Raw genomic sequence first — 27981 nt, 5'->3', positions numbered from 1 at the left:
CGCCCCTCCTCCCGGCTGACGCGGCCGCGGGCGGGCCCGGAGCGCGGCGGTGTCGGCGGCGGAGCGAGCGCAGCGCGGCGCCAACATGGGGGCCCAGCTGAGCACGGTAGGCGGGGAGCGGGGCGCCGGCCGCCGCGGGCCGGGGGGCATCGCTGCGGACCGGAGCCGCGGGCGCCGGGCCTCCATCTCGGGCAGCGCCGACTGCGGCCGGCCTCGGGGGCGGGGCGGGGGGGCCCGGCTCGGACGTGGGACGCAGGACCCCACCCGGCCCCTCCCTGCCCGCCGCGCCCCGGCCGTCCCCTGGCGGCCGTGACTCAGGCACCGGGCTCCTGCCCTCCGGCCCGGCCCTCCCGGCCGAGGGGCGTCGCCCGGAGCCGGGGTTAGGGTGGCGGGGGTGGCCGAGCCTTCCGGGGGAGCCCCGCCCCTCTGCCCGGCCCAGGAGTGCGGGTGTGCGCGCCAGGGATGGGCGAGTGCAGGGTGGGGGCGGTGAAGGAGACTGGTGACCCCGCGTGTGAGTTCATGCGTGTGAACACGTGTGAAGTGTGAACGGGCGCTTCTGTGCGAGTGTGAGATGTGTGTGTGACCGGGGTGTGGGTGTGACGTGTGCATGTGCAACCGTGTGTTTAGGGGTGTGTTTAGGTTTTAGGGACGGTGAGTGTGCAGCTGTGCGGGAGTGTGAACAGGTGCGTACCTGCGAGTGTGTGCGTGTGGAGTGGGTGTGTGTGTGTGCACACGTGCAATGTTGCTGGATCACGGAGTGTTTTTTTTTTTTAACCACCCACCACCCCTGAGCCCTGTTCTGGGCTGCATGCTGGGCTCTAGTTTCTTTTAACCCATGAAACTGGCGAGGCCCCATTTTACAGACGAAGAAGATGCCGCCGGGGCCTTGGCCACCTGCCCGGCTGGCCGAGTCTGAACTCCAGGGCCGCAAAGTCCACTGTCACACTGGCATGTGGCCGGCCCAGGGCCGCCTCCTTTGGGCTTCCTCAGAAGCCGCAGTGGGGGTGGGTGGCCTGTGTTTCCCCTCCAGGCTGTGGCCAGGTCTGCCCCCCACACTCTGGTCCCTGGGGCCCGCTGGGGTCCTCTGGGAGCAGGAGGCCCAGAGCCTCTTGCCTGGCCTCCTCCCCGCCTCGCCCTCCGGCTCTCTGTGGCCCCCCCTTGGGTAGGAGGCAGAAAGCCCCTGGCCTGGCCAGTTTGCTCTGGGTGAGCGGCCCAGCCTGGGACTCAGGGCCCTTCAGACCGAGGGGCAGCTTTACTCAGGGCAAGCCTGGGGGCATCGCCCCAGCTCCGTGGAACGTCTTGACCGTGTTCCCAGAAATTGTCTTCCTTCCTTACCGCTCAGCCTTCTACCCCCCAGGCCAGACACCCCCCACCCCTTGCTGTTTTCCCACAGGGCTCCTCACCTTCTAGCCATCCACGTTGCCTGGATTTGTCTCTGTGTCCCTTCGATGAGCTTCCCTGGTGGCTCAGACAGTAAAGAATCCACCTGCAATGCAGGAGACCTGGGTTCCATCCCTGGGTCCGGAAGATCCTCTGGAGGAGGGAATGGCAACCCACTCCAGTATTCTGGCCTGGAGAATCCCATGGACAGAGAAGCCTGGTGGGCTGAAGTCCACGGGGTCGCACAGAGTCAGACATGACTGAGTGACTAAGCACGCACCCTGGGATGTGGCTGCTCAGTATTTTTACTGAGTAGCCAAGGACCCCCTGTAGCCCCTCCGTGAGGGACAGAGCCCCATCTGAGCGTCAGGAGACCTGTCCCAACTCCTGAGCCTCCTCTGTCCAAGGGGTGGTGGATGGTCCCTTCCTCGTGGGCCCTGCTGGGGTCCCCGCTTGGCCCAGAATACCCGGAGCAGACCCCAGCCCTGCCTCCAGGCACAGAGGCTCCACGCAGTCTGCCGGAGGCCCGCTCGGGCTTGGGGCGCCAGACTTTTTATCTGGGACGTGCAGGCCCTGCAAGAGGCCTCCTCCCACTCACGGAAGAGGGGTTAGCTCTGGACTCTGCCAGCCACCGGTGGGTACACGCTGGGGGGTTTAGCCGGTCGGCCCCAACCCTGATTCCCCTGCCCCCAGCACAGATGTGAGCGCTCAGTGGATCCGGACAGGCCGCCACCACAGGTAGAGTCCAAGGCTTTCTCCTGCCCCCAGCAGCCCTGTGCCTAGTCTGGTCCCAAACCCCCTGCCCCTGGGCAGCAGGGCTGGGTCTCCCTTGCAGAGGGCGGATCGGCTCTGCACCCGCCCCTCCTCCTGGGTTCCCTTCACCCCAAGCCTCGGGCCAGGAGCCCTTCGCTGCAGGACTTCCTCTGCACCCTCCCACTTCCTGAGAAGGGGGCTATGAGGGAGGTGGACGCTCAGATCCCAGCCGGATAGCTGGCGGGCAGGCAGCAGGCAGGTAAGCCTCAGCACAGGGGGCTGGCACCTGGGGAGGAACACGCCTGCCAGGTGGAGGTCCTGGCAGGTCCCTTTGCCCGCTGAGACCTGACCTGGGTAGAGAGGATGGCAGGGTCCCAGGGTCGGGGGGGGGGGGTGGAATTCCAGGGGGTGAGCAGCTGGCAGGGTGCCGCATGGGGTGGCAGGGCTACCCCGCCTCTCTGCTCTGTTGGGCAGGCTGGGGGCTCCCTGGAGACACCCTGGTGCCCCATTTTCCTCTCCCCGTCCTATGTTATCAGAGGCAGGGAAAGGCAGGTGGGTTCCGTTGGGGGGCAGAGTGTAACCTTTGAGGCACCAGGTCAAGGCCTGGGAGGCAGCTGTCCCCTAGCCCCCGGGGTGGCCGGGGGGAGGTGGTGTGTGTATATGCGTGTGCGCACATGTGTGTTCAGTGCACTGAGGAGCTGGGGTGGGGCCTTAGCCTCGTCCATCCTGTTTACTCTGCCCACTGTTTGCAAGGGTGGCAGGGCGTCCCAACCCCTTGTGGGTCTGGTAAAGCCTCCAGTTTCCCAGAGACAAAGCTTTGACCTTTCCACTGCACTCTTTTCTCTGCCAACTGTGCCCACTGGGCTTTGTGTCCTGAAGGACCAACTGACAGTGAGAGTCTGCCCACAGCTGCCACTTGGAAAGGAATTTGTGCAAAGCCCACCCCTGCTCTCTTCAGTGGCCACACTGTCCGCGGGGGCAGAGTTGTGGTCGCGGGGCTCAGTGTGCAGACCGAACTGGCTGCCAGTTCTCACCCTGCCTCAGTGTCCTCACTGAAGTAGGGTGGCCGTAGTGCCTGCGTGCTGGGCTCGAGGACCTGTGCTCACGCGGAGCAGCCGGGCAGAGGGACTGGAGGAAAGGCCGCTTATGTTTACCCATCAGTCCCAGGCCAGCTCCTTCCAGCAGCGGCTCCAGCCCCATGTCTGGGAGGCAGGTGTGTCCGCCAGGAATTCAGGATCCACCCATCTGGCCAATGCCTGGTGGAGGGCCGATTCCTGCCCTCCCCCTGGGGGCATCTGGTCTCTTGTCTTGGTTACTGAAACATTCGTATAAAGTAAGAGAAGTCAGAGAGACTGTGGGGTAGCCGCTGGTGCTTGTCCCCATGTGAATTAATCCACAGATATTTACCAAGTCTCTGCTCTGACTGCTGGAGATGAGACACCAGGGCCCTCGCGTCTCTGTGTCTGCCATTCTGCATTGTGATCGCGCGTGGGGAGCTGGCCCAGGCGTGTGAGCCCCAGGCTGGCATCCAGGGCATACGGAGCTGGTGCCTGGAATGTGCAAGTTCTGTGCGAGGGCCAAGGTCAGTGTTGAGGGCTCGCCTTCAGAGCTGTTGACGAATGAGCCTTTTTCACGGCTCAGCACCTACCCTGGGTTGGCATTTGGGGCAGGTGAAAGATTGGAGGAGAGAGACAGGGGATCCGGAGCGCAGACTCTACTCTGGGCCTTGCCAAGCCAATGAGGAAGGCAGCTGGCCCGTCACCCACGGCTGAGGGTCAGTGAGGAAACGCAGAGGAAGGTGCTTTGCAGACTGCACATCGAACTGCAGCTCAGGGGTGTATGTGAGTCGCTCAGTCGTGTCTGACTCTTTGTGACCCCATGGTCTGTAGCCCGCCAGGCTCCTCTGGTCCATGGAATTCTATAGGCAAGAATACTGGAGTGGGTTGCCATTTCCTTCTCCAGGGATCTTCCCAAACCAGGGATCGAACCCGGGTCCCCTGCATCACTGGCAGATCCTTTACCTGCCAGCCAGGGGTCTTAGTTATCAAACCTGGCTGTGCATGCACTGAAACAGCTGTGCTGGGAGGAAGGAAAACTCCAGGGAGCACAGCTCCACTTGGCTCTTAATGTCATTTAAGTTTATTTCCAGGGCTGCCGACAATAGTGATTTCCTGCAAATGTAACTTGGCTCAATTTTTTTCCTAAACAATGTTCCCGGTGGATATGCCTTCCCTGATAGACGTGGAAGGGGCCTGGAGCAGAGGAATCATCAGAGTGCCCCACCCTCATCCCCAGGGAGTTGGCAGAGGGCAATGGGGGCTCTGGAAGTCTGCTAAGGGCTTGATTAGCCAGGGAGGGGCCTGGCAGGTGAGATTTGAGGTTTGAGCTGGGCTCTTGGAAGCTAAATAGGAAAGGAATGTGCTGGTTGGATGAGGGAAGGGTGTGCAGAGGCCTGAAGCAAAAAAGGCTGGTGACAGGATGGTAGGGACCTTGAGCGTAGGCAGTGGGGAGCCACGTGGTGGGTGTTTGGGGGACGGGGGGAGCGGCCTGTTGCTTTGGGCTGCTGGGCCCTGGCTGCGGGAGGTGGGAGATGGGATTTCGGTGGAGCCGGGGATTTGGGCTGTGGGCTCCAGGGCATCTGTCTTGGGAGGCACCTCCAGAAGAACCAGACTACACAGGACTGGGTTTCATGGCGGTGAGCAAGTCACTTAACCTGTCTGAAAAATGGGGACAGCAGTCTCACTCGTTTTGAGCGTGGTCCCTTGAGGACAGACTTTGCTTATCCTTGACTGGATGATAGTCACGGTGCTGCAGCCTGGGACTGAAGTGAGGATTAGCTCAGAGGATTCACCGCCCACTCGTGGAGCAGTGCCAGCTTGGGGCCACGTGTGCTTTTGGGCCATGTGTGCGCATGGCCTTTTCCAGCCTTGATGCCCTCCCCGGCCTTAGGTGGGACCTTCCTGAGGAAGGCGCAGCCTGGAGAGGTGAAGATTCTCTCCTGAAGTCCTGAGCTGGGTCTCAGCCCCGGGTCTCCTGACCCTGGAGTCCTGGGCTGCCAACGGGCCTTTTTTCAATATTTATTTTATTCATTTATTTATTTGGCTGTGTCTGGTCTTAGTTGTGGCACATGGGATCTAGTTCCCCGACCAGGGATTGAACCTGGACCCCCAGCGTTGGGAGCGAGGAGTCTTAGCCACTGGACCGCCAGGGAAGTCCCCCCAATGGGCCCTAAATAAAATTCAGGGTGGGAGAAATAGCACATGGTGGTCGGGACATGGTAGGTGGTAGGTAAATGAGCAGGAGACCAGAGACCCTTTGTGAGGTCTGTGCAGGCCAGGGGTTGGGGGGTGTGTGCTGGGGTGTGTGCTGGGGCCAGCTCCCTCGGGCCTTCCCTTTACACCCGCTGATACAGACCAGGGGCCCCGTGGGATGAGGCCTTGGTTGCACGCAGCCTGGAGGCCCTGTCTGCCGGAGAGGCACGAGGCACTGTCGATGGTGTTCTGAGCCCCACAAAAGGCCTGTAACCAAAGCTGCAGCTGGGCAACTTGAAGCTGCTGGGCCGGTTTGGGGGGCAGGGCCAGGCCTGGTGTGGAATCCTGGTGCCTGTGTTCTTGCTTCGCTTGTGGTGGGGGCCCCATGAGGGTGGTAGAGAAAGCTCCTGTGTGTGTGTGTGTGTGTGTGTGTGTGTGTGTGTGTGTGTGTGCGTGCACGCACATGTGCCCACACTCCCCAGGTTATAGTCTGTGACCTCAGCCCCCTACCTCATCTCATGTCCCAGCTCCCCTGGGTGGTAGGCCAGTCAGTGGCCCTGACCTTCTTTCCATAGATAAGAACACCAAGGCTCAGAGAGGCCTCAGGTACTGGCAGGGCTTCCAGGAAGGGAGGGAGCATTGAGACTGGGCCTAGAGAGGGGAAGATCTTGTCAAGAGGTCTGCAGAGGAAGCAGAGAGGCCTCCCTGCAGGCAAGGAACTTGGCCCTGAGCTTCCTGGCAGCCAAGGAAAAGGGGGAACTTGCGTGGAAGAATATGCACGGTTGTCTACCGTGAGAACCAAGCTCAGGGAGGTACCCTAGGGAGGCCGAGTGAACAAGCTCTGAGACCGTTTCCTTGAGAACCAGTGTTTGGGGAGAACTTTGGGTTCTTGACCTCGCTGTTTGAACTGCTAGTGTGGACTGCCTTCTTCACTTTTAATTTTGAAATAATTTCAACCTTCCAGTAAGTTTGGAAGAGTGCATAAAAGAGCCCTTATATACTCTTCACCAAAATATACCAGATGTTAACATTGGTTGTATTTATCTTATTATTGTATGTGTGTATTTGTAACCGTTTGAGAGTAAATGACATTATGTTAATTCTTTGCTTCTAAATACTTGTGTCTGTCTCTTAAGAACAAGGACTTGCTTTTGCATAACTGCAAGATGGTGATCAAATCGGAAACATACAGTGCTATTGTCTAATCCATGGGCCTTAATGCATGTTCTGCCAGTTGTCTCAGGATTGTCCTTTACAGCTGTGTTCTCTTCCCCCCTGGCCCAGAATCAAATTCAAAACTGCCCATTGCATTTTTTCTGCAGTTTTTCTGTCCCTTTGGCCTCTGTACAGTAAGTCTCCTCCATACGAACCTTGTCCCTATTCCTCAGGGGAAGTGGCGGTTTTCCCAGCGACTCAGAACACAGAAACACAGGGGTATAGAGTTCATCCCTTACCCACGAACCTGTAAGTTGCAGACTTTCAAAGATGCGAACGTGTGTTCCATCCGCGTGAGGCGTGAATGAGAGCACACTGTCTTGCTCGCCCTCCGTCTCCTCTGCTGGCGGTGCTTCAGCTCCACCGTTTCCCACCTCTTCTCCCGCCTCCAGTCCGTGACTCTTCTTGTCGGTTGACTCAGTGCCAGGCCCTGTGTGCCAGCTGTTGTACTGGAACACTGTATTTATCAAGGCGCTCTCCTGTAAGATTTTAAGTGTTGTCTTTATTTTTTGTTTGTGTATCATTTGTGCGAGAAGTATTATAAGCCCAGTACAGTACCGTACAACATAGCCGATTGTGCGAGCTGGGTGCCTGTGTCAGACTTTCGAACAAATTGGACTTCACAAAAGCGCTCACGGGACGGAACTTGTTCGTCGGTAGGGGACTTCCCTGTCTTCATTTCCTCTGACTGCATATAAATTGTCACAAACTAGGTGGCACAAAGCAATGGAAATTCCTTCTCCCACACTCTGGAGGCCTGAAGTCTGAAATCGGGGTACTGGCAGGGCACGCTCTGGAGGTCGAGGGGAGGGTCCTTTGCTCTTTCATGCAGCCCTCTCCCCTGAATCTTCTCTCTCTGAGAAGGACGCTTGTCATGGGATTTGGGGCCTGCTGGCAGAATCCAAGAGGATCTCAAGTCCAGGTTTTTTCCTCCCGGTTAATTTATTTCAGCAGCACTGGGTCTTCATGCTGTGAGAGCTTTCTCTTGTCGCGGCGAGCGGGGGCTACTCTTCACTAGGGTGCCCGGTTTCTCACGCGGCGGCTTCTCTCGTTGTGGAGACGGGCTCTTGGGGTGTGTGTTTCCATAGTTGCGGTGCGGGGACTCCAGGAGGTGCGACATGTGGGATCTTAGTTCCCCGACCAGGGATTGAACCCCTGTCCCCTGCATCGGCAGGCGGATTCTCATCCACTGTACCACCAGGGAAGTCTTCCTTGGTTTAACTACAGCTGCAAAACCCCTTTTTCCATCCCCACGATCTGGGTGGACAGGTCTTTTGGGGGCCACCCTGCAACCCACCAGAGCCTCCTTTAATCTGGAACCCGTTCCTCAGCCTTCGTTTCTCGTGGCCTTGATATTTTTGAAGAGTCGTGCCAGTGGTCCCAGAGGACGGCCCCTCGGTGTTTCCTCGTGTTGGAGGTGGGTCCCAAAGAAGGCACGGGGCAGTGCCGGCCCCTCTCGCTCCATGTCAGGCGTTGTCTGGTGAGCCTGGCCCCTTTCCTATGCTGCTCGCTGGTCAGGGTGGGGTCTGCCAGGTTCTCTACTGCAGGGTTGGTCTGAGCAGTCTTGAGGCTGTTCTTGTCTTCTCCTTGGGTCTCGCTTGTGGTCTAGTTTGTGGAAGCTGCCCAGGACGCGACTTCCAGATGGCCCAGGGTAGCCGCTGCACCCATGTACGCGCCCAGTGAGGTCACAGGCCTGCTGGGGGACAGCCTGGGTTAGCCGCTTTCCATGGCTGAGTTCCGTCTTGACAACCAGGAAGTGTGTTTTCTGATCCCCATTTCACCAACAGAAGCAGGGCAGAGAGGCTCAGTGGTTTTGCTTCCCAGGGACAAACACAGCTAGAAAGAGCAGCAGGCTAGTTGTCTTTCTTTGCAAGGATGTCCTCCCCAGGTAAAACCTAAGCAGTTTTATCTGCCCATGTGATTTGAGTTTTCTCTGTCTTCAAAGTATCCAGACCACCTCTCAGGGTCTTTGTGAGGCTGAGAGCACGGGGCAGGGGTGCAGGGGGCTGGCGAGGAAGAGCCCCTTAGAGCCACATAGCAGGTTGAGCGTGATGTTGAGGGCGAGGACTGATGTTATAAGAGCGTGGCTGGGGAGGCAGGTGGACTAAGGCTTGAATTCCAGCCCCCCATCTGCCAGCTGTGTGCCTTTGGGTGAATTGCTTCGCCTCCCTGAGCCGTTCCCTTGTCTGTAAAGCGGCAGTGACGTCAGCACCTTCTTCAGGGTCGTCGTGAGGTTAACCCCCGTGTGGGGCTCGGCACGGTGCAGAGAGCTTCGGGGGACCTTGCAGATCACCTTTGTCCAGTTCAGTTCAGAGGAGGGGAAAGGACTCCACCAGGGTCACCCAGCCAGCAAGGAGCAGAGCTTCCCAGCGTCCAGCTCAGTGCCCTGGCTGCCCCTCACACCTGAAAGCAGAACCCCAGGGCTCAGGGGTTTGTCTGTAGAGAGCTAGGACTTGACATCACTTAATGCAGGGAGATTGACTCAAGGAGGGAGGAAGGGAGCACAGATACACAGTACTCAAGGTTAAGCACAGGTGCTTGGGAACTTTGTTCTGAGCTTCCTGGCAGCCATAGTGAAAAGGGGCTACATGCTCAGTTTCATAGCTTTCTTTGTCCCTGTTCCTCAGGGGAAATGGAGCTTTTCCAGTGACGTAGTAACACCCTGATGGGTTTCATGAGTTTGAGTTTTGTATTAATAGCGTCTCCCAGCTGGCACCAAGATGGAGCCAGGGTGGGGATGGTGATGAAGTGGGGAGAGGGTGTTCCTGGCAGAGGAGTGGTCCAGAGCTGTGGACCAACTGGTGTGTTTGGGGGAAGGGCAGGGGGCAGACCCTCCCCGGGGCCAAGCTGACCTCTTGGGTCTGCCCTGTCGTTTCAGTTGGGCCACGTGGTCCTCTCCCCAGTCTGGTTCCTGTACAGCCTGATCATGAAGCTGTTCCAGCGCTCCACCCCGGCCATCACGCTCGAGAATCCAGACATCAAGTACCCGCTGCGGCTGATTGACAAGGAGGTCAGTGCAGGGCCTGAGGGGTCCTGGGGCACGGGCACCTCTCTCTCCTTCTCGGCATCAGAGCATTTCATGGGCATCTACTGTGTACTTAGGGCATGGACCCTCATGAAGTAGATCCTATTATTTGCCCATTTTACAGATGGGGAAAGTGAGGTGATGTCCATTTCTAAGGTCTTCCCAGGTGGAGCTAGTGGTAAAGAACCTGCCTGCCAATATAGGAGACATAAGAGATGTGGGTTCAGTCCCCTGGAGGAGGTCCTGGCATCCGACTCCAGTATTCTTGCTTGGAGAATCCCATGGACAGAGAAACCTGGCGGGCTGCAGTCCATGGAGTCACAAAGAGTCGGACATGACTGAAGCAACTTGGCATGCATGCATGCATATCCATTTCTAAGGCTACCAGTAAATTACTGAGGGATTTGAACCCTCAGAGCAGGTTCTCTGAGCCACACTTACTATCCCACAGAAAATCAGAGTAGGAGGGATGCTGTAAGGATTTTTGGGTCCAGATACCCATTTAACAGATGTGAAAACAGAGGGCAAGAGAGGGTTAACTCGGGTCACATTGTGAGTTAGGGGTTGGGTTAGGACTCAGGCCTAGGCCTCGTGGTCATCCAAGGTGCTGCATCCCAGGGCCCCTTCCTTAAAGACAAGGTCTCCTCCCCTCTCCTTCCCTCACTCCCAGGCCCACCCACTCAGGGCCCCTAGAGTCCTGATTCCCTGCATGTTCCCGTGATCTCGACTGTGGCTGGGTCGGGCAGGCTCACTCCTGCCCTTCCCCTCTTGCCCTTCCCCCCTTTTTCAAACCTCCGATCGTAGTTTTGATTTAAAACCATCCTCTCCCCATCTTTGCCCAGACGCCCACCCTGTAGGGCCGCCTCCCTCCTCACCATCAAAGCCTCCCCCATGCTATTTCTGGCCACAGGCAGCTGCCTCAGAAGGGGTGTGGCAGGGAGGAACTGAGTCATGGGGCAGAGAAAGCCAGTCACCTGCTGCAAGCCTGAATCCCAGGCTCTGGTCTGTGCCCCGGGCTCCATGTTAGAGCTGGAGCGCCTGTGACCGTAATTGTACCAGGAGTTCTTCTTAGAAGTCGAAAACAAGAAAGAGGCCAAAAAAAAAAAAAGACCACTTCCCAGATGAGACCAGACTTATCCTTTCAATATATCCTGTACAGTTTCTTCCTACTAAAATGAAATCACAACGTTTTGAATCCTTTTCCTTTCATAAAGTTCTTTTTCCTTGTTTTTTTTTTACCACGTGGCTTGTGGGATCTTAGTTCCCGGACCAGGGATCGAACCCCAGCCACGGCAGTGAAAACCCAGAATTCTAACCCCTAGGCCACCAGGGAACGCCCTTGTTACTGTTCTTTAATTCCAGAAGTAATGTATGATTTACATGTGCTCACTGTAAAAATTGTACTTTTGTAAAAACACATATTTATATGTGCCCTGTTCTCAAGGTGTGAATGTTCCCCTTCCCTGCACCATGACCCCTGTGCAAGAGGGTCCCATTCATGGGTCATCACGAGCCTTTCCTGGTGTCACATTGGTTACGTACATGACGTGTGGACGTTCAGATGTGTGTATACTTAGTTTCTCTAATAACCTGATATTTTTACCTGGCTGTACAACATGGACTTCCCTGGTGGCTCAGACAGTAAAGAATCCGCCTGCAATGCAGGAGATGCAGGTTTGATCGCTGGGTCGGGAAGATCCCCTGGAGGAGGAAATGGCAACCCACTCCAGTATTCTTGCCTGGAGAATCCCCATGGACAGAGGAGCCTGGTGGGCTACAGTGCAGAGTCAGACGCGACTGAGCGACTAACGCTTTCACTTTCACACACAGCACAGACGCCTTTTCATGTCTAACCCAAAGCTGATTCATTCTGATTGACAGCTCTCTGGTATTTTGTCACAGGGATGTCCGCAGTGGACCCTCCAGGCCCCTTTGATTGAGCAGGTGGCGAGTGTCCTAGCAGTTACCCTCCCCCATTGTAGCCTCCTGGTGGCTTTGCAGGGTCAGCAGGTGGGCTTGCTCTGGCTACTTGCTATGGCACAAGGCAGGGTCCCAGCTGCCCGCCCTTCCCCTCTCCGAACGGGACTGGACCAGGTGCTGGGCAGGGTCGCCCTGAGCCCTTAGAGTCTCCTGCTCAGCTTGTCATGGCCAGCGGCTTCCTGGAAGCAGCGGCGTGCCACGCCCTCTCAGACGTTAGCCTGGTGACTCTTGCTGTCCTGGGCTAGAGGCTGTCGAACACAGTAGTCATCAGGGTCTTTGCCTCATTTCTGCTCTTCCTCCAAAAACGTCTGGCATGTGGATTTCTGACCTCGAACCCTAGGACTGCTTGATAATCCTGGAATCCACTTGCAGGAGGCCTTGGGCCTCTGTTTGCAGCTGGACTGTGGGGCAGAGAGACCCACCGGCCTCCAACAAGCCCTGCATCCTGAGTGGAGGCTGGGTGCCGTCTTTCCTGAGGTCCAGGCCTCCTGCCCCAGCTCGCTCACTCCAGTGATGCTCTGGCCCTTTGGAGGTCTCTTGACCCTCCCTGGGTGGTGGCACCGTCCCACTGGGCCTTGCCTCCTGTGAGCACGAGCACAAGTGCTGGGCTGCTGGCTGCCTGTCTTTCCAGTGGCCCCTCCACAGCCACCGCCCTGCAGCGCCTGGTGCAGGGGAGACCCCCAGGGGCCTTCTGGAGCCCAGTCAGAAGGACCGGGTTCACGTCCTAGCTCTGACACTGTGGGACACTTGCCTCCCTGGCCTCTGTTAAGACCAGCCCCCATCCTCAGCCCAGCCTTGGTCCTAAGCCGCCTCTGCCCCGCCCTGGAGCGGAAATGGCCTTTGCCCGTTGACCATGCCCTGGGTGCGCATGGCCATGTCCACCTCCCAGGCAGTGAGGCTGCCATGCCTCCTGCCCTGTGTAGCCCTGTCACAGTCATGCCATCCTGCCTTTTGGGGGCTTTTAGTTTAGTGGCTTCTAGAACCCCTCTCTCAAGTCCCAGCCCCAAGACTCACAGGAGCCTTGTCTCAGCCCTCCCCACTCTGTGGTCAGCCTCCAGGCTCTTCCTGCCACCCCAGGACAGGACACATCTCAAGCTATGGCAGAGGTGGTTCCTTCCCTCCTGCCCCTGGAAGCCCTGGAATTTTCTGGGCCATTTGGCAGCCTCCTTTTGGGATCTGGAGCTTGCTTCCTGCCCCAGCCACCTTGCTCTGTGGCCCTGGGCGGGTCACTGCCCTTCTCTGGGCCAACAAGAACAGAACACGTGCAGTGTGTGGCTGACCTCTGTGCCCTCACATACACACGTGTGTGCAGGGCATGTGCCACCTGTCAGTGTCATCTCTGGTGCTGGGGCAGGGTGGGGGCTCTGGGTCCTGTGGCCCCTCTGCCCTGGGTGTCGTCCAGCAGCTCAGCCTCCTTGCAGGTCATCAGCCATGACACGCGGCGGTTCCGCTTTGCACTGCCGTCGCCTGAGCACATCCTGGGCCTCCCTGTCGGTGAGTACAGCCCCGGCCCAGCCCACACGGAGCCAGCGCTGGGAAAGGGAGGTGGGGGGGCGGGGGAGTTTACATCTCAGTGAGAGCAGGGAGGGCTTCAAGGAGGAGGTATCAGCCATCCCAGGCCTTCGAGGATGAGTGTCACAGTGAGAGGGCAGAATGCTCCAGTGTCCCTGGCAGTGGCCCCAGCACGAGCAAAGGCAGAGAGCTGGGATGTGATGGAAGTCCCTGGGGTGGGGGGCGGTGAAGGGTACAGCAGGAGCCGGGGTCTGTTCAGGCTGTGGTGGGACGCAGGGAAGTGGGTTGACAAGATCCAGGGGACGCTGCGGGATGGTCCCGGGCCCAGACTCACCCCCGCCATCCTGCAGGCCAGCACATCTACCTCTCGGCTCGAATCGATGGGAACCTGGTTATTCGGCCCTACACGCCCGTCTCCAGCGATGACGACAAGGGCTTTGTGGACCTGGTCATCAAGGTGAGGCCTTGGGGCCACAGCTGGGTGGGGCGGGGGTGACCACATCGCAGCCCAGGCCTCCCCGGGGCCCACGTGCCCCAGAATCTGGCCTCTGAAGGCCCTGTGCTCTCTGAGCCTGGTCTCGGAGTGAGGGGCACCCTGTGGTTCTTAGCACAAGCCGAGCATGGGGGTCTCAGCAGAGGGCAGGGGGTGGGATTCAGGCTCAGTGTCTTCAAACCAGGACAGATGGTCTGCCGGAGAGGAAGCAGGCAGGCCCACCAGCTCACGCAGGGCCCGTCTTCCACTCGCAGACGGGGGAGGCCCGGGGAGCTGGGCGCCCGCTCACCCTTGAGAAGCACCCCACAGGCCCTCTGGGGGTGCAGTGTGGGGCTCATGGGTCCTTGTGTGGGCACTGGGGTGAGGGGCTCTCTGGGATCCCCCACCAGTCAGGGGGTGGGTGCACCCCACGGGGAAGACAGAGCCATTAGAAGCAACAGACCAGAGAGACACAGACAAGCCAGAAAGGATCTTAAAAAACAAGACGCTGGGCAGAAGGAGAAGTGACACTCTAACCCAGTACATTTTTGTGAAAATTAGAAACACAGGCTTTACAGCAGTGAGTCACTTTCTCTGATTACACACCCAAAAAGTGGGAACCTGCCAGAGCTGGTGGTGGGTGTGGGGTGTTAGACACCTTCCCCAGTCAAGGCCCAAACCACAACCCCCAGCCACAGCCACCCTGGCTCAGCATCCCCCTGGGGACCAGGCTTACTGTCCCAATGCTGCTGTGCGGGCCCCAGGCCCCCTCACTGGACCCCAGGATGGGGGATGGGGCAGAAACAGACCCCCGCTGGGCCGCAGCTTCAGCCCCGGGGGTTTCAGGGTCCCGGGCTGGGCGCTGGGTCTGTGAGGGCAGGAAGGGAGCTGGCCTGGCAGTCCTGGCTCTGGCCTGGGTCCCTTCTTTGCTCAGTGTCACTCAGGCCACACGCTGGGTGCCCAGCCCATCCGGCCTTGGGAGCCTGTTTTTGGCTGGAGAGTGGACACTGAACAGGTGGGCACACGCAGGTCAGTGTTTGTTCTGGGGACAGACACTGGAGCTGGGGCGGGGTGGTGACAGCTGTGCCCCCCACCTCGTCCCTCTGAGCAGGCAACTGTGAGGCGAGTAGGTGGAGATGGAGGGAGAGGACCCTCCCAGTGCAGAGGCCCTGGGGCCAGGAGGAGGCTTGAGGACTTGAGGGCCGAGAAGGGGAGAAGTCAGTGGGGCTGGGCAGAGCCTTGGAGGCCCTGCAGGGAGGGGCGCTTTGTCCAGAAGGAACGGGAAGGTGGTGGGGGTTCATGCATCTCTTCTTGCTGAACTCACCCCAGCCGGATGTGGAGGAGGTGTTGGGGCGGGGGGATTCAAGTAGAGGATGAAACGCTCACGAGGACCAGGTCCTTCCTGGCTTGGAGACCTCGTGGTCCCCTTGGTTCACCCTGGCTAAAGGTCAGAGCGCTGGCCTGGCACAGAGTGAGCTCTGCCCACTCTCCTCCCCGGCCCCAGACACACAGACATGTCGGCTGTCTTGCAGCCACGAGTTCTCCCCTCCACACCCCAGAGGCTCCAAGCCCTGTGAGGCCCCTGGCCTTGGCACACCCTGCCCTGCCCCCTCTCTGCCCACTCCTGCTTGCCCTTCAAGGCCCAGCACAGATGCCGCTCTGTCCTGGAGCTCCTCCTCTGTCTGCCCGTCTCTTTTTCGAGGGTTGTAGCTGCATCCCTTTTTCCCAAAGCTGAAATCCCAAAGGGCACAGAAAAGGGAGTTGTTCCAAGAGTGATGTTTTCATGGCAGCACAAAGCAGAAAGAACTGAACAGCCACCAGCAGGGCCCGCACTGGGCTGACAGCCGTGGGAATCTCCTGCCGGGAGGGGTCACAGACACGGGTCTTGGCAGAACATTACACTTCAGGCCCTCGGGTCGGCTGCCGTGGACACCAGGCTGGTGCTTTGCCCTCCAAGGGGACGTTACGGGGAAGGCAGGCCCCCGGGGGGGACGGGGCACAGACAGGTAAGTTCTGACGGGTGGGAGGAGCCCCGAGTGAGCAGGCCGCACGCAGCCGCAGAAGATCCCGGAGCTCACCCTGGCAGCCTGGGAACGGGGGCTGAGGATGGTGCGTGTGTCTCTCAGGTTTACTTCAAAGACACCCATCCCAAGTTTCCCGCTGGAGGGAAGATGTCCCAGTACCTGGAAAGCATGAAGATTGGCGACACCATTGAGTTCCGGGGCCCCAACGGGCTGCTGGTCTACCAGGGCAAAGGTGACCTGGGCTGGACTCCCCAGGGGCCCGGCGGGTGCGGAGGATGTTGGTACAGGTCCCGCCCCTGCTGCTGCCTGGAAGGGTGACTCCTGTAGGGCAGGCCACCTCCTCTCCGGGGCCTCATTTCCCCAGCTGTTAGGGATCAAGGTGGCCGGTGCAGGGGTTGTAGATCAGCTTTGGGGGGCACATCCAGCCCACAGAGTAGCTCTGTCAGGCTGAAAGCAAACCAGGGGAGGGCTGAGCTGGGGCCCTGTTTCTCCAGCTTCCTGCTGCTCTTGGCATTTGAGCTGGCCCTAGTCCCCCCGCTTCCCATCCCCTTCACCTGACTGGCTGGGGGGGTAAGGTGGTCGCCACACCCAAACCCTTGAGATGGGGCAGGATCTCCAGCCCGTCTGACCCCCAAGCATGGTGTGTTTGAGAACTGGGTCTCACCCCGTCTGCTCTCCCCAGGAAAGTTTGCCATCCGTCCAGACAAGAAGTCCGACCCTGTCATCAAGACGGTGAAATCTGTGGGCATGATTGCAGGAGGAACGGGTATGTGGACCTAGATCCCTGCCTGAGTCCCTGGTGGGCGGAGTTGTTGAGTCGGGGGCAGGGTGTGGGACACCACACAGGTTACGAGCGCCCGGGAGCTGCATGAGGTCAGGGTTGTCCTGGCACCTCCCCGGGCATCTGCCTGGTGCTGTATGTATGCAGCAGGCACTCACACAGCGTGTGGGGGTGGCTCATTTTGCAGGCATCACCCCAATGCTTCAGGTGATCCGCGCCATCATGAAGGACCCTGATGACCACACCGTGTGCCACCTGCTCTTTGCCAACCAGGTCAGTGGGTGGTCCTTAGGTCTGTATGCCCGAGGGTAGGGTGCTGGGTAGGCACTGCTCAGGGGTCTGCAAGGCACTGTGGAGATGCTCACGATGGCTGGAAGGTGTGTTGAGTGTTTTGTGCACAGCAGCCTTGCAGCAGCTGGTGAGGTTGGGCAGAGCTAGAGCGTCTGACCCGAGCAGGGCTGCTTGGTTGGGGGGGTAAGGCCCCTGGAGCACCCCCACACCGAGACTGGCTCCCCTGGCCGCTTCCTCGGCACCTCAGCACTCTCTCTACCGCACGTGGAATTTGGGACCCACCAGGGACGTGGGAAGAGCCTGAGGGTGCATCTGCACAGATGAGGTGCAGAGGACGCACCCGCACGAGGTCCCTGAGCTGGGGGTGTTGGGATCGGGTTTGGACCTGGGCTGTCTGGCTCCCGAGCACATGTCCTCCTCCCCACGCCTGCCGCTTGCCTGCCCACCCTGGCCTGCTGTGTGGCCTTGGACAGGTCATTCTCCCTCTCTGGGCTTCCCTGTCTCCCTGAGGAATGAGCCGATAAAGCCCGGTCATCACGAGGATCTCTCCAGGCTCAGCGTTTCATGACTGAATATGTGGATTTTGTAGTGAGGCCCCTTTGTGGGGAGGCTCAGACGGGACACCCCTTGCCTGTGTGGGGGCGCGTGCACCAGGCCCCCCACACCTCTCAGATACGGTTCAGGTCAGCCTGCCCTGGGTCCGTCTGGCCCAGGCTCTGCCCCGTCCATCTGCGAGGACGCTGAGCCCAGAGGGGAAAGGTTGGCCTGATGTCCCTGGACTCCCACACAGCTGCAGAAAACTGCCCTGAGGTCAACCAGCGCGGCCTTGACCAGGCCCAGGGGTGGGTGGACAGAGCCAGAAACGCCAGGCTGGCCGGTGGGGTGAGCGGGTGGGCTGCACTCGGCTTGGTGGTGCTGGGCAGTCTCCGTGGAGGCCTTCCGTCACCTGAAACGGCGTCATTTTGCCCGTCGGTGGGGGCAGTGGCTTCCGTCATCTGTTTCTGTATTTAGTCAGTGTGGTGTCACAAGTCACGTAGCCTCTGAAAGTTCCACTCCACGCTTGTGAGGGAGCGAGAGTGAAAAAAGTGCAAAAAAAAAAAAAATGTATTGTGTGAAAATTGTTCTGACCTCAGGGTCCCGCTGGAGGGTCTCAGGGACCCTGGGGTCCGCAGGGAACCCCACAGGGGGAACCACGGCTTTGCTCCAGTCGGGCTGTTGCCTCTCCCTCCTTCCCCATGTGCCGTGCATGCTTGGCTTGGACGGGGGCCGCAGCTGCTTCAATTCCCCATCTGCAGTGTAGGGTAACGGGGGCCCACCTCTCAGGACCCGTGTGAGGACTGAGGTGGCCTGGGACAGGAGCGCTTAACATCGCAGATGCGTGCGTTCTTCCTGGAGGCACCGGGTGGCCGGGAGTGGAGGCCGGTGGGGACCCAGGACGAGGAGGGAAGCCCCGCTTTCAGAAGGGCGTCAGGGAGACAATAAACAGCAGGGCAGCCTGGTTCTTGGGCAGGGAGACTGATGTTCTGAAGGCATCGGTTCTTCAGAAAGTAATACTCAGAAGTCCCAGTAGGATCATTTTTTTCCTTTTATGATATGACAAAATGATGCACTGTGGCCTGGAAGACAAAGTATACATGGGCAGCCAAGAAAATTTTGAAAAAGAAGAGAGACAAGGAAGAATACTAAGAAGTGTCAGTGATGAAAATAGCGCGGCTCTGGAGCCGCACGTGAGACCTGGGTTTACTGGACTAGCTGTGTTTCTGGGTAACACAGCGGGAAGTCTGGACTGTGCTGGAACATGCTAGATATGTGGCTGTTTACACTGAGGCTAGTTAAGATGAAATAAAATGAAAAGCTCCCTTTCCCAGTCTCACTAGGCACATGTTGTTGGTTCCATAGTCTCCTGTGACCAGTGGTTAGTTTCCCTCTTGGATAACACAGATCTAGAACATTCCCATCATTATAGAAGGCTCGGTTGAACAGCCCTAACCTAGAAGCAGACCTGAGTGTAAATGAGACTCTATATCTGATGCAGGTGACATGTCAAACCTGAGGAAATGAAAAGGAGTGTTGGGTTAGTTGCTGTGCACTTGGGAAAAGTGAAGTAGGTCCATACCTTACCTTATAGAAAAATGAAGTATGGGTTAAGGATATATGTGTGAAAAAGTGAAGCTTTAAAAGTAGAGGGCGAGCCTTTTTAAATACAAGAAGTATTACTGAATGAGTGAACAAAGATGGTCAGGCTAAGCAAGACACTGGAGGAGAGCCCGTCAAAGACTGATGGAGTCATCTGCTTAAAAATGAAAAGCTCCTCTGGGGAAAAAGTTCGCAAAGAGTCGGACACGACTGAGCGACTGAACTGAACTGAACTGATAAATAAGGTAGAAAGATAAACAACTGAGGATGAGACACATAATGTATCATCAATAAAAATATCCTTCATATAAAAAGTTTTTACAAACTAGTAAGAAAAAAATATGAGCAGACCAGTGACAAGCTTACTAATAATAAAAGATAAAACACAAGCTTTATTTTCCATCAATCTGATTGGCAAAGCGTAAATGAGTATTACCTAGTCCTGGTAGAGGTGTAGAGGGGTGAGTACCCCAGGACTCCCTGCTGGCGTGTGTGTTGGTTGTAACCTACGTGGGGAATAAAGCAGCGGCTTGTATTGAAGGCCCTAACTATGTGGAGTTGTCTGCCCTGGACTCCACTTCCTCAAGTTGATCCTAAGGAATTGACAGGGCTCTGAGGGTGGTCAGAGAGGTGTTCACAAAGGAGGATGTTCAGAGGATTTCCATGCCTCTCGTTGCCTGCCTGTCCCAGCGGGGGGCTCAGGAGAGGTCAGTGAGCGGGTGACCTTTGCTGGTTGACGGTGCTCTTTGTCCCTAGTTTCACAACAGTCCTATGAGTCAGTCGTGCCCTCACTGACCGGAGGAGCCAGATCTGAGTGACCTGAAAACATTCCAGGCAAATCTATGCTTAGGAATGGAAAGAGGGAACGTTTCTGGAGTAGATTGCTAACACTCCCTGGGGGTCTAGGAAGACTTCCTGGAGGAGGTGAAACAAGCTGAACTCTACAGGGTCGCATGGGGCTGGCTGAGTGAAGTCAGCAGGGTGAAGGTGGGGAGCTGCACGCCAAGCAGAGGGATTGGCGTGGGCAAGGTTGCGGGTTGTGTGATGTGGGGAGCTGCATCTATATTCCCTAAATTATGGACCTATTGATACATCCTGAGATGCCAGAGCATAAAAAGACTTGGACTTGCCCTGGAAGCTTTGCCAAGCGTGTGGCCCACGGGTGGGCGGGATGACCAGGGTCTCCAAGGGCAGTCCCTGTCGCTATCCCTCCTGACCACTGGGCCCTGTCCGCTCCCCCAGACCGAGAAGGACATCCTGCTGCGGCCCGAGCTGGAGGAACTGAGGAACGAGCACTCTGCACGCTTCAAGCTCTGGTACACGGTGGACAAAGCCCCTGAAGGTGAGTGTGCCTGGGTGGGTGGGCACGCTGGCCCATGCGTGCCTGTGCTGCAAGCCCTCTGCCAGGTGGAGCCTTCTGTCCACGAGGTCTCCCTTGGTCCAGCTCACGGTGGTCCTGTGAGAGGAGGGCAGTGAGGAAAGAGGGATCAGAGAGGGGAGGTAAGTGCCCCACAGTGCACAGCGAGAAAAGCCCAGAGCTGGGACTTGAACTCTTGTCCGCCTCTTATGGAGCCCTAGGCCTACCCCTGCCTGCACTGCTGGACATAGAAGACTGGCGTTCTCCCCTCGAGCTGGGGCCAGTGCTGGGGGCGACGGGTGATCGTTTCCACAGTGCAGTCACCAGCCCTGGGGGTCGGGCTGCACTGATGTACAGTTCCCTTCACTCTGCCTGTCCAGGTGTTTGGGCTGTTTGCCAAGGACTCATAGGAGGCAGGGACTGAAGGCTGCCCCAAAACTCGAAACAAGGCTGTCCTCTGGGAGCTAGACCCTGCTCCAGTCTCCTGCCAGCAAAAGGCCTGGCCGCACTGTTAGTTGGAGAAGGGCATGGCAACCCACTCCAGTATTCTTACCTGGAGAATCCCATGGACAGAGGAGCCTTGCCTGGGCTACAGTCCATGGGGTCGCAAAGAGTCAACAGAAAAAGACACGACTGAAGTGACTTAGCATGCATAGCATGCATGCAAGCACTGTCGTGGACACCGCCCTCTGGTGGTGGTACCTGGCAATGCCGAGCCCAAAGTGCCTCCTCCTAGGAACTGTTTTAAGAGGAACCAAGTAGCATGGCCCAGGAAGAGATACAGTTAGGTAGTTTTCTGGTATTTTACAGTTACGTTTATTATTACCCTGACCACGATTCGAGAGTAGCTGGCGGACTGCTGTACCATCAGGTATAAACTGGAAAAGGCCGATGTTGAACAAGAACAGGGTACCAGGCCAGCGTGGTGATTGTGGGGCTAGAGGAGTTGAGGGAGGGGCCCGCTGACCACGTTTCCACCACAGTCTCTTTCAGTATACACACAAGAGAAATACTTGCCTAAAAAAAATCTTGTAAAACAGATGTATCTTATACACCTGTACATTTCATATACTAGCAAATAGGGTTTAATCCCATGAAGTTTTTTACAAAGTACTTGGAGATCCGTTAATAAAATGTGATCTACCTGTCTATGTCCTGCCCCATTCCAGGGGGATTTTAGGCAGCTTATAGAGACTTACGGAGTGAGTCAGAGTGAAAGAAAAACACGGGCAGGCCCATAAAATAGAATCTAGAGTGAGGTTTGTACAGGAGCGTGGGCTGTGGTGCACCCTCCCAGCAGCCAATGTGAAAGGGGAGGTGTGGTCAGTGACTAAGCACAGTGCCGGTGAGGTAGAATATACCCCACTGCTCAGCACAGAGGAGGCTTCCTCATCCAGGACCAGCTGAGACCGACTTATCCCCCTCCCTCAGGGGACACCCCCCGTCCCTCCACCACCCCACCCCCGCCGTGGAGTGTACAGGGCATGACACAGGGAGCAGTGTCCATTTAGACAAGATCCCTCGGTGACCTCCGCGTGACCTTGGACTTCCGCAGCTGCGTTTCTATTGGTGTCAAAGGCTTTAGTGAGGTTCTTCCAAATTGTGAAGGACAGAGAGAAGCCAGATAATTGGGTGTTTGGAGCCAGAGGGACTCAGGGTGCAGGCCTGGTGGAGCCCTGCTCGTCTGATAGATGCAGTGATGCTCTGTCTGCTGCTCACGCTGCCGCGTGGCCCTCAGTTTACTGTTTCACCGGAGCAAAGCCAGAGGGCTGGCCTGGGTAAGCCCCCCACTCACTGGCTGGGGCTCAGGCTGGCCTGGGGTCAGGTGCCCACCATGGGATCAGGAGGTGGTTGATGGTAGCTTTTCAGAGGGGAGGGAGCAGGCAGCGGGTGGTGGGCATCAGGCAAGTCCCTCTGTTTGTCCCTCCGGGGTTGAGATCCTGCTGAGCTGCTCGGCACGGGTCATTTGAGAGCCTAGCATGTGCCCTCAGTCCCTAAGCAGTGTTTGTCCCGACTGACCGTTGAAGAACTGCGGAGCAAGGTGAGCTTCAGACCGGGTTGCTTCTCACGCGTCTGCAAAAGGGAGTCACGTTGTTGGGCAGTACAGGTGATGGGGGCAAGGAGCCATGTGCCAGGACTGGCTGGTCCCCATCCCTGAGCAGCCCCCATCAGCGGGTCAGTCCTGAGGGTCCGTGTGGGACTAGAGTCCTGCCAGCCCCGGGGCGTCAGGTTCTCACCATGGGCACCTGCAGTCACTGGGAGGAATAAAAGGCAGCTCTGGATCTCAGGTGAAACCTGGAGACACAACTGCGCGTGTGCATGTGCAAGACAGGGAGGCAAGCAGGACTTTGAGGAGGCTGCTGTTTTGAGGATCCTGCATCTGGAACCTCGGCCTGTGTCCTGGCCTCACTGTTTTCTGGCTCATTTCAGTTCAGTTGCTCAGTCGTGTCCGACTCTTTGTGACCCCATGGACTGCAGCACGCCAGGCCTCCCTGTCCATCACCAGCTCCTGGAGTTTACTCAAACTCATGTCCATTGAGTCAGTGATGCCATCCAACCATCTCATCCTCTGTCGTCCCCTTCTCCTCCCGCCTTCAATCTTTCCCAGCATCAGGGTCTTTTCCAGTGTGTCAGTTCTTCACATCAGGTGGCCAAAGTACTGGAGTTTCAGCTTTAGCATCAGTCCTTCCAAAGAATATTCAGGACTGATTTCCTTTAGGATGGACTGGTTGGATCTGCTTGCAGTCCAAGAGACTCTCAAGAGTTTCCTCCAACACCACTAATGCTTATTTGGGACACATTCCTTTGTTCATTATTTATTGAGCAACTACTCTGTGCTCGGCTGTCTAGGCACTGGGACTACAGCTGTGGACTAGAGATGGCTCCTTGTGGGCCAGCGCCCCATGGAGGGAAGAGTCAGGCAGTAGGCACGGGGCTGGTAGGTAGCAAGAAGAGGGGTGGGGGGTAGGCAGCATCACCCTGACCAGCCTGGCACTGAGCACTGGCTGGGGGGCCTCTGGGACCTGGGGTTAATGTCCCAGCCCTGTCCATGCCTCACTGTGTGACCTGAGACAATTCTGGGTCCTCTGGGCCTCAGTTTCCACACCTGTAAAATGGCATCAGTAAGCCCCGCCCTGTCCATCCACGAGGGTCACACAAGAGGCCAGTAGAAGTGAAAGGCTTTGCAAACTGTAAAGTATGGTTAGGGAACCTTGACAGGCTTGCATTTGTGAGCCAGGTGAGCCAGGCAAGGGGGCAGGGGATCAGAGCCAAGGTCTGCTCCATTCTTCCGTGTTTGTTGAAAGAAAGGAGGAATTCACAGGCACAGCAGCTTCGTCATAGAGGAGGGGGCGGTGGGCAGTTGGTGGTCAGTCACACGGCCACCCTCAGGCTCACCTGGTCTCCCGTCCTGCAGCCTGGGACTACAGCCAGGGCTTCGTGAACGAGGAGATGATCCGGGACCACCTGCCGCCCCCAGAGGAGGAACCGCTGGTGCTGATGTGTGGACCCCCACCCATGATCCAGTACGCCTGCCTGCCCAACCTGGACCGCGTGGGCCACCCCAAGGAGCGCTGCTTCGCCTTCTGATGGACGGGCCCTGCTGCCCGCTTTCACTGTACCCTGGCCACACCCACCCCTCCTGCCGCTGTTCATTAACACCACCCGCCCCACGTCTCCAGCTGCGGCCGGGTTCAGCCTGGCCTGCCCGTGCCTGGGAGGTCACCCCGCTGGGCTGGCCCCTGAGGGGCCCCTTTGGGAGCAGGTGTCTGTTACAGGTGGGCTGCTGTTGGCCACCTTTAAGACAGATTCCTGTCTAGGCCTCGCCGGAGATGTTCCTTCCCTCTCCGCCCCCTCCAGCATACACACTACTGGGTGGAGGCTGCCAGCACCATGCTCCCCAACCTCCCCAGAGCATCCCACACCTTGGAAATTAGCAGAAATGTACAGGCAACCCTTAGCTACAGGCCGCAGGCCCTCACCCCAGCTGCAGACCATCGCCTGCCGCCCCTGCCTGCTTTAGGGCCACGGCCAGGCTTCCACAGCTGACACTACATGGTAGCTGACACCAGTAAGTTCCCATGGCAGGGGCTGCTGGGGTGAGAGGTTGGCCAAACCACCCAGAGCCCAGCAGGTCCAGTCAGCAGGGAGGTGGGCTTGTCCCTGGGGCTGGTGTGGGAGGAGGGGGCTGGCCGAGGGCCCTTCCAGCTGGCACATGGGCTCTCCCAAAGCTTCAGCAAAAACACCCAAACATTCGGGCAGCTTTGGAAGTTCCAAGCAGTCCACCTCCCATCAACTGCCTTAGCGTCCCGGGCAGCCAGCCCTGATGGCAGAGCTGAGATGGTGTGCGTTTTATTCATCCGTCCCAGAGCACCCGTGCTGCCCCTGCCCCAGGTCAGGGAGATTTCGAGTAGAGCCCCTTGTTGGAAGGACATTCACAGTGGCCTCGACGTTGCCTTAGACACAGCGTGTTAGCCTCTTGCATATCGGCTTTTTCAGAGTCATTTATGAGCAAACAACATTGAAGTAAAACTTTGCTAGTTTGAACCCTTTGGAACTCCTGGAGGCTCTGTGACCTGCGTTGTTGGGGCAGGAGGGGGAAAGGGGCTGTGCAAGACCTGGCATTTATTTCTGAGGTTTGTTTGGGGAACTCCCTGGCTGTTCTTCCACTCCGTGCTTCCACTGCAGGGGGCACGGGTTCTGTTCCTGGTCAGGGAACTAAGATCCCACAGGCTCTGCAGCACGGCCAAAGAAAAAAAGAGAAAATTTGTGGCGAGTACAGAAAAATAGACACAGGAAAAGAAATAGTCACAGGAAAAGATATATATATGCAGTAAAAATAAAAACTATACCCAGGAAAATAGTGGACATCCAGAGGCAAACACGTAAAACTGAGATGAAACCACACGGTCCGCTGTGCGGCCGCAGCTCGCCTTAATGGCAGGTATGCTTTCCCTCTGTGGTCAGAAACGCCATAAGCCTGATGGATCATGGCTTTTTATGTAGCAGATCCCTGCTGTTGGACAGTAAGGCTGTCTCCAGTTTGCGGATTTTGTAAATCACAGTGGCTATCTTCAGCCTCCTCTCTGGTGGTTTCTTTTAGGATAGATTCCTGGAAAACAGTGTGGCCCCTGGGAGTTAAGCATCCCTCACACCCAGTCTTGCACAGATCATCTCTGCTGTGTCAGAAGGTGTGCCCAGTCCTAACTTCAGACAACCCCATGTGACCCAGTCTTTTCCACTGTATGCTCTCTGGACACCCTGAAAGAAGTAGGAAGAAGTTAGTAGCCCCCCTCTCCCACAGAGAGACTGAGGCTGAGGGCAGTGAGTGGTTTTCAGGGTGTGTGTGGGGGGGCTGCCCCAAGGTGAGGCAGGTGTCACCTTGTCCTGTGGAGGCTACAGGTAGAGAAGGGAGTTCCTTCATTCAGGGTCCAGGTAAAGAATGCCTGCAATGCAGGAGACCTGGATTTGATCCCTGGGTCAGGAAGATCCCCTGGAGAAGGGCATGGCAACTCACTCCACTATTCTTGCCTGGAGAATCCCATGGACAGAGGAGACTGGTGGGCTACAGTCCATGGGGTTGCAAAGAGTCCGACCAGATTCAGCAACTTCCACTTTAGGTGGCTCAGAGGTTAAAGTGTCTGCCTCCGATGCAGGAGACCCCGGTTCGATCCCTGGGTCGGGAAGATTCCCTGGAGAAGGAAAGGGCAACCCACTCCAGTATTCTTGCCTGGAGAATCTCATGGAAGGAGGAGCCTGGTAGGCTACAGTCCACGGGGTCACTAAGAGTCGGACACGACTGAGCGACTTAACCTTCACTTACTCTCCTGAAGTGAATTCACAGATGATAGATATCACCTACCCATACAGAACTTTTAGGAAGTCAATGCAAAGCTCCAACTATACTATAAAAGCAAAAAAAAAAAAAGTAAAGGGGGCGATCCAGTAGGTTAAGACTTAGTGCTTTCACTGCAGCGGGTAGAGTTTCATCTCTGGTCGGGGAACGAAGATCTCATATGCCGTTGGGCCATAAAAAAAAAAAACAAGGAATGTATAAAGTGATGCACATTTCAGCATGTCAGTGCTGGGCGCAGGCCCCGGAGGAAGCACCGGCCTGTGCCCAGACACGCTCCGCCCGGTGCAGTCTCGCCTTCCGGGCACTGCCTCCCCGGTGCGGTTCTCCCTGGCCCGGGCACAATCCTTGCTTAGTCTCCAAGCAGGACCCAGTACCTTTGGCTACAGCGCAGCTGCACTGCTGGTAATCCATGTGTGTTCTCACCGGGCAAAAAGTCCTGTGTATTCGTACAAGAAACGGAACGAAACCCCTGCCCAGAGAATCGTAACCCGCACCTCCAGCTCCGGGACGTCTCGGGCGTAGGAGGGCCAGCGGGACGCCCCACCCCGTGCACCCTTCACGTGACCGGATCCCCGCTGCCCGGGCCGCCAAGTGCGACCCCAGAGTTACGAAATCTTCCTAGTGGAGGGCTATCCCGCTCACTGTCAGATATGGTATCAGTTAAGGACCCTACTCTAGTGGTAGTTTAGGGGGGCGGCACCCAGTCTCGGCAGTGCAGAGGCGACCTGGATTTCCCCCCTCCGTCTGGAGCCCAATCTCAGACCCCCTCCGGCTTCAGCAGCTCGTTTTTCCACAGACCTTCCGACGCCGGATTTTTTTATTGTGTTGCGCTGCTCTGTCAAGAGTAACTAACTCCACTCGCGGGACTTAGAAAAGAATAACAGTAGTGACTCATAGGGCACTCAGTCCGTGCCTGGCACTGTGCTCAAGGCATTGCCTGTATTTTCCATTGATTGTGTGTGTTAATGTCTCAGTCGTGTCCGACTCTGCGACTCCATGGACTGAGGCCCACCAGCTCCTCTGTCCTTGGGATTCTCCGGGCAATAATACTGGAGTGGGTTGCCATGCCCTCCCCTTCCTCCAGGGGAGCTTCCCAACCCAGAGACTGAACCCGCGTCTCCGGCATTATACGCACATTCTTTACCATCTGAACCACAAGGGACCCGGGTTTCATTAACTGCTCAGATACGATTGACTACCCATCTCATGCCAGGGTCAGTGTAGGCGGTTCAACTAAAATGCAATTCCACATGTTGCACCCTTAGATCGCAAAAAGCCTGTGCTGTTTGCCCCACTTTCACAATACACACCAGGAAAACACAGGCACACACATACACAGGAAGGAAAAACGGCTGGCTTTTGAAGGTTATTCAGCTTGGAAATACGACACGTGACAGCGGGAACTGCTTGAGCCGGTGTGCTATATTCAAACACAAACAGCTAACGTTAAAAATATTAGCCGCTCACACAATGCCCTTTAAAAAACAGGAACAAATTGTTCACTACAAACTTAATCCACAACAAACACACTACCAATCATTAGTTTTTAATTTAACCCCGTGCATACACACCCAAACAATTCTATTTTTAAAAATATAAGTGGGACGGGCAGATCGCAACTCCCAGGCATCCCGCAAAGTAGGCGGGTCACCTTAGGGGCAACCTTTACCCGCTCAAAAATTCGTCTCACATTAGCAGTGAGGATTCGGGCGTCACCCCGAATCGTTATTTTCCTTACTCATAAGTTTAAGGCATAAAGACGTTCCTGGCTTACTTCCTAGGTAATGAATCCCATTCTCATTTGCAATACGGTGAGTATAAAAGTGGAACGTTAAAGCCCTTACTTTGTTCGTTGAAGGTTGCCTTATTCATTTCATTGTTTTATGTCGCTTTTCATTTTACTATTTTTCAGTTGCGAGAGAGGGGGAAAGGTAGGACCACAATATGCAG

The 27981-nt window shown here is 56.9% G+C and overlaps 1 protein-coding gene and 1 non-coding gene across 4 annotated transcripts; one reads left to right on the top strand and one right to left on the bottom strand.

Moving 5' to 3' along the window:
* Window positions 1-38: 38 nt before the first annotated feature.
* Window positions 39-24736, top strand: CYB5R3 (cytochrome b5 reductase 3). Of its 3 annotated transcripts, none has more exons than XM_024991727.2 (9): window positions 39-2392; window positions 9478-9609; window positions 13026-13098; window positions 13467-13573; window positions 15715-15844; window positions 16295-16378; window positions 16581-16666; window positions 20063-20162; window positions 23593-24722. In XM_024991727.2, exons 2-9 carry the CDS (start codon window positions 9526-9528, stop codon window positions 23763-23765), a joined length of 837 nt encoding a protein of 278 aa, XP_024847495.1. In that variant the 5' UTR covers window positions 39-2392; window positions 9478-9525; the 3' UTR covers window positions 23766-24722.
* Window positions 24737-27636: 2900 nt separating this feature from the next.
* On the bottom strand, window positions 27637-27786 carry LOC112446886 (U12 minor spliceosomal RNA). Its single transcript, XR_003034969.1, has one exon. It is a non-coding gene; the product is annotated as a U12 minor spliceosomal RNA (small nuclear RNA).
* Window positions 27787-27981: the final 195 nt, after the last annotated feature.

The sequence above is a fragment of the Bos taurus genome, chromosome 5, assembly GCF_002263795.3.
Source record: "Bos taurus isolate L1 Dominette 01449 registration number 42190680 breed Hereford chromosome 5, ARS-UCD2.0, whole genome shotgun sequence".
Classification (NCBI taxonomy): Eukaryota; Metazoa; Chordata; class Mammalia; order Artiodactyla; family Bovidae; genus Bos; species Bos taurus.
The sequence above is the reverse complement of the archived record's forward strand: the minus strand, read 5'-3'. Positions and strand labels throughout refer to the sequence as shown.

Bases quoted from the DNA above. Each gene is read 5' to 3' on its own strand.
- CYB5R3 (XM_059886398.1), top strand. From the start codon at position 3,689: ATGTGCAAGTTCTGTGCGAGGGCCAAG. The intron at 9,610-13,025 runs GTCAGTGCAGGG...GCCTCCTTGCAG, and splicing joins TGCGGCTGATTGACAAGGAG to GTCATCAGCCATGACACGCG. The intron at 13,099-13,466 runs GTGAGTACAGCC...GCCATCCTGCAG, and splicing joins CATCCTGGGCCTCCCTGTCG to GCCAGCACATCTACCTCTCG.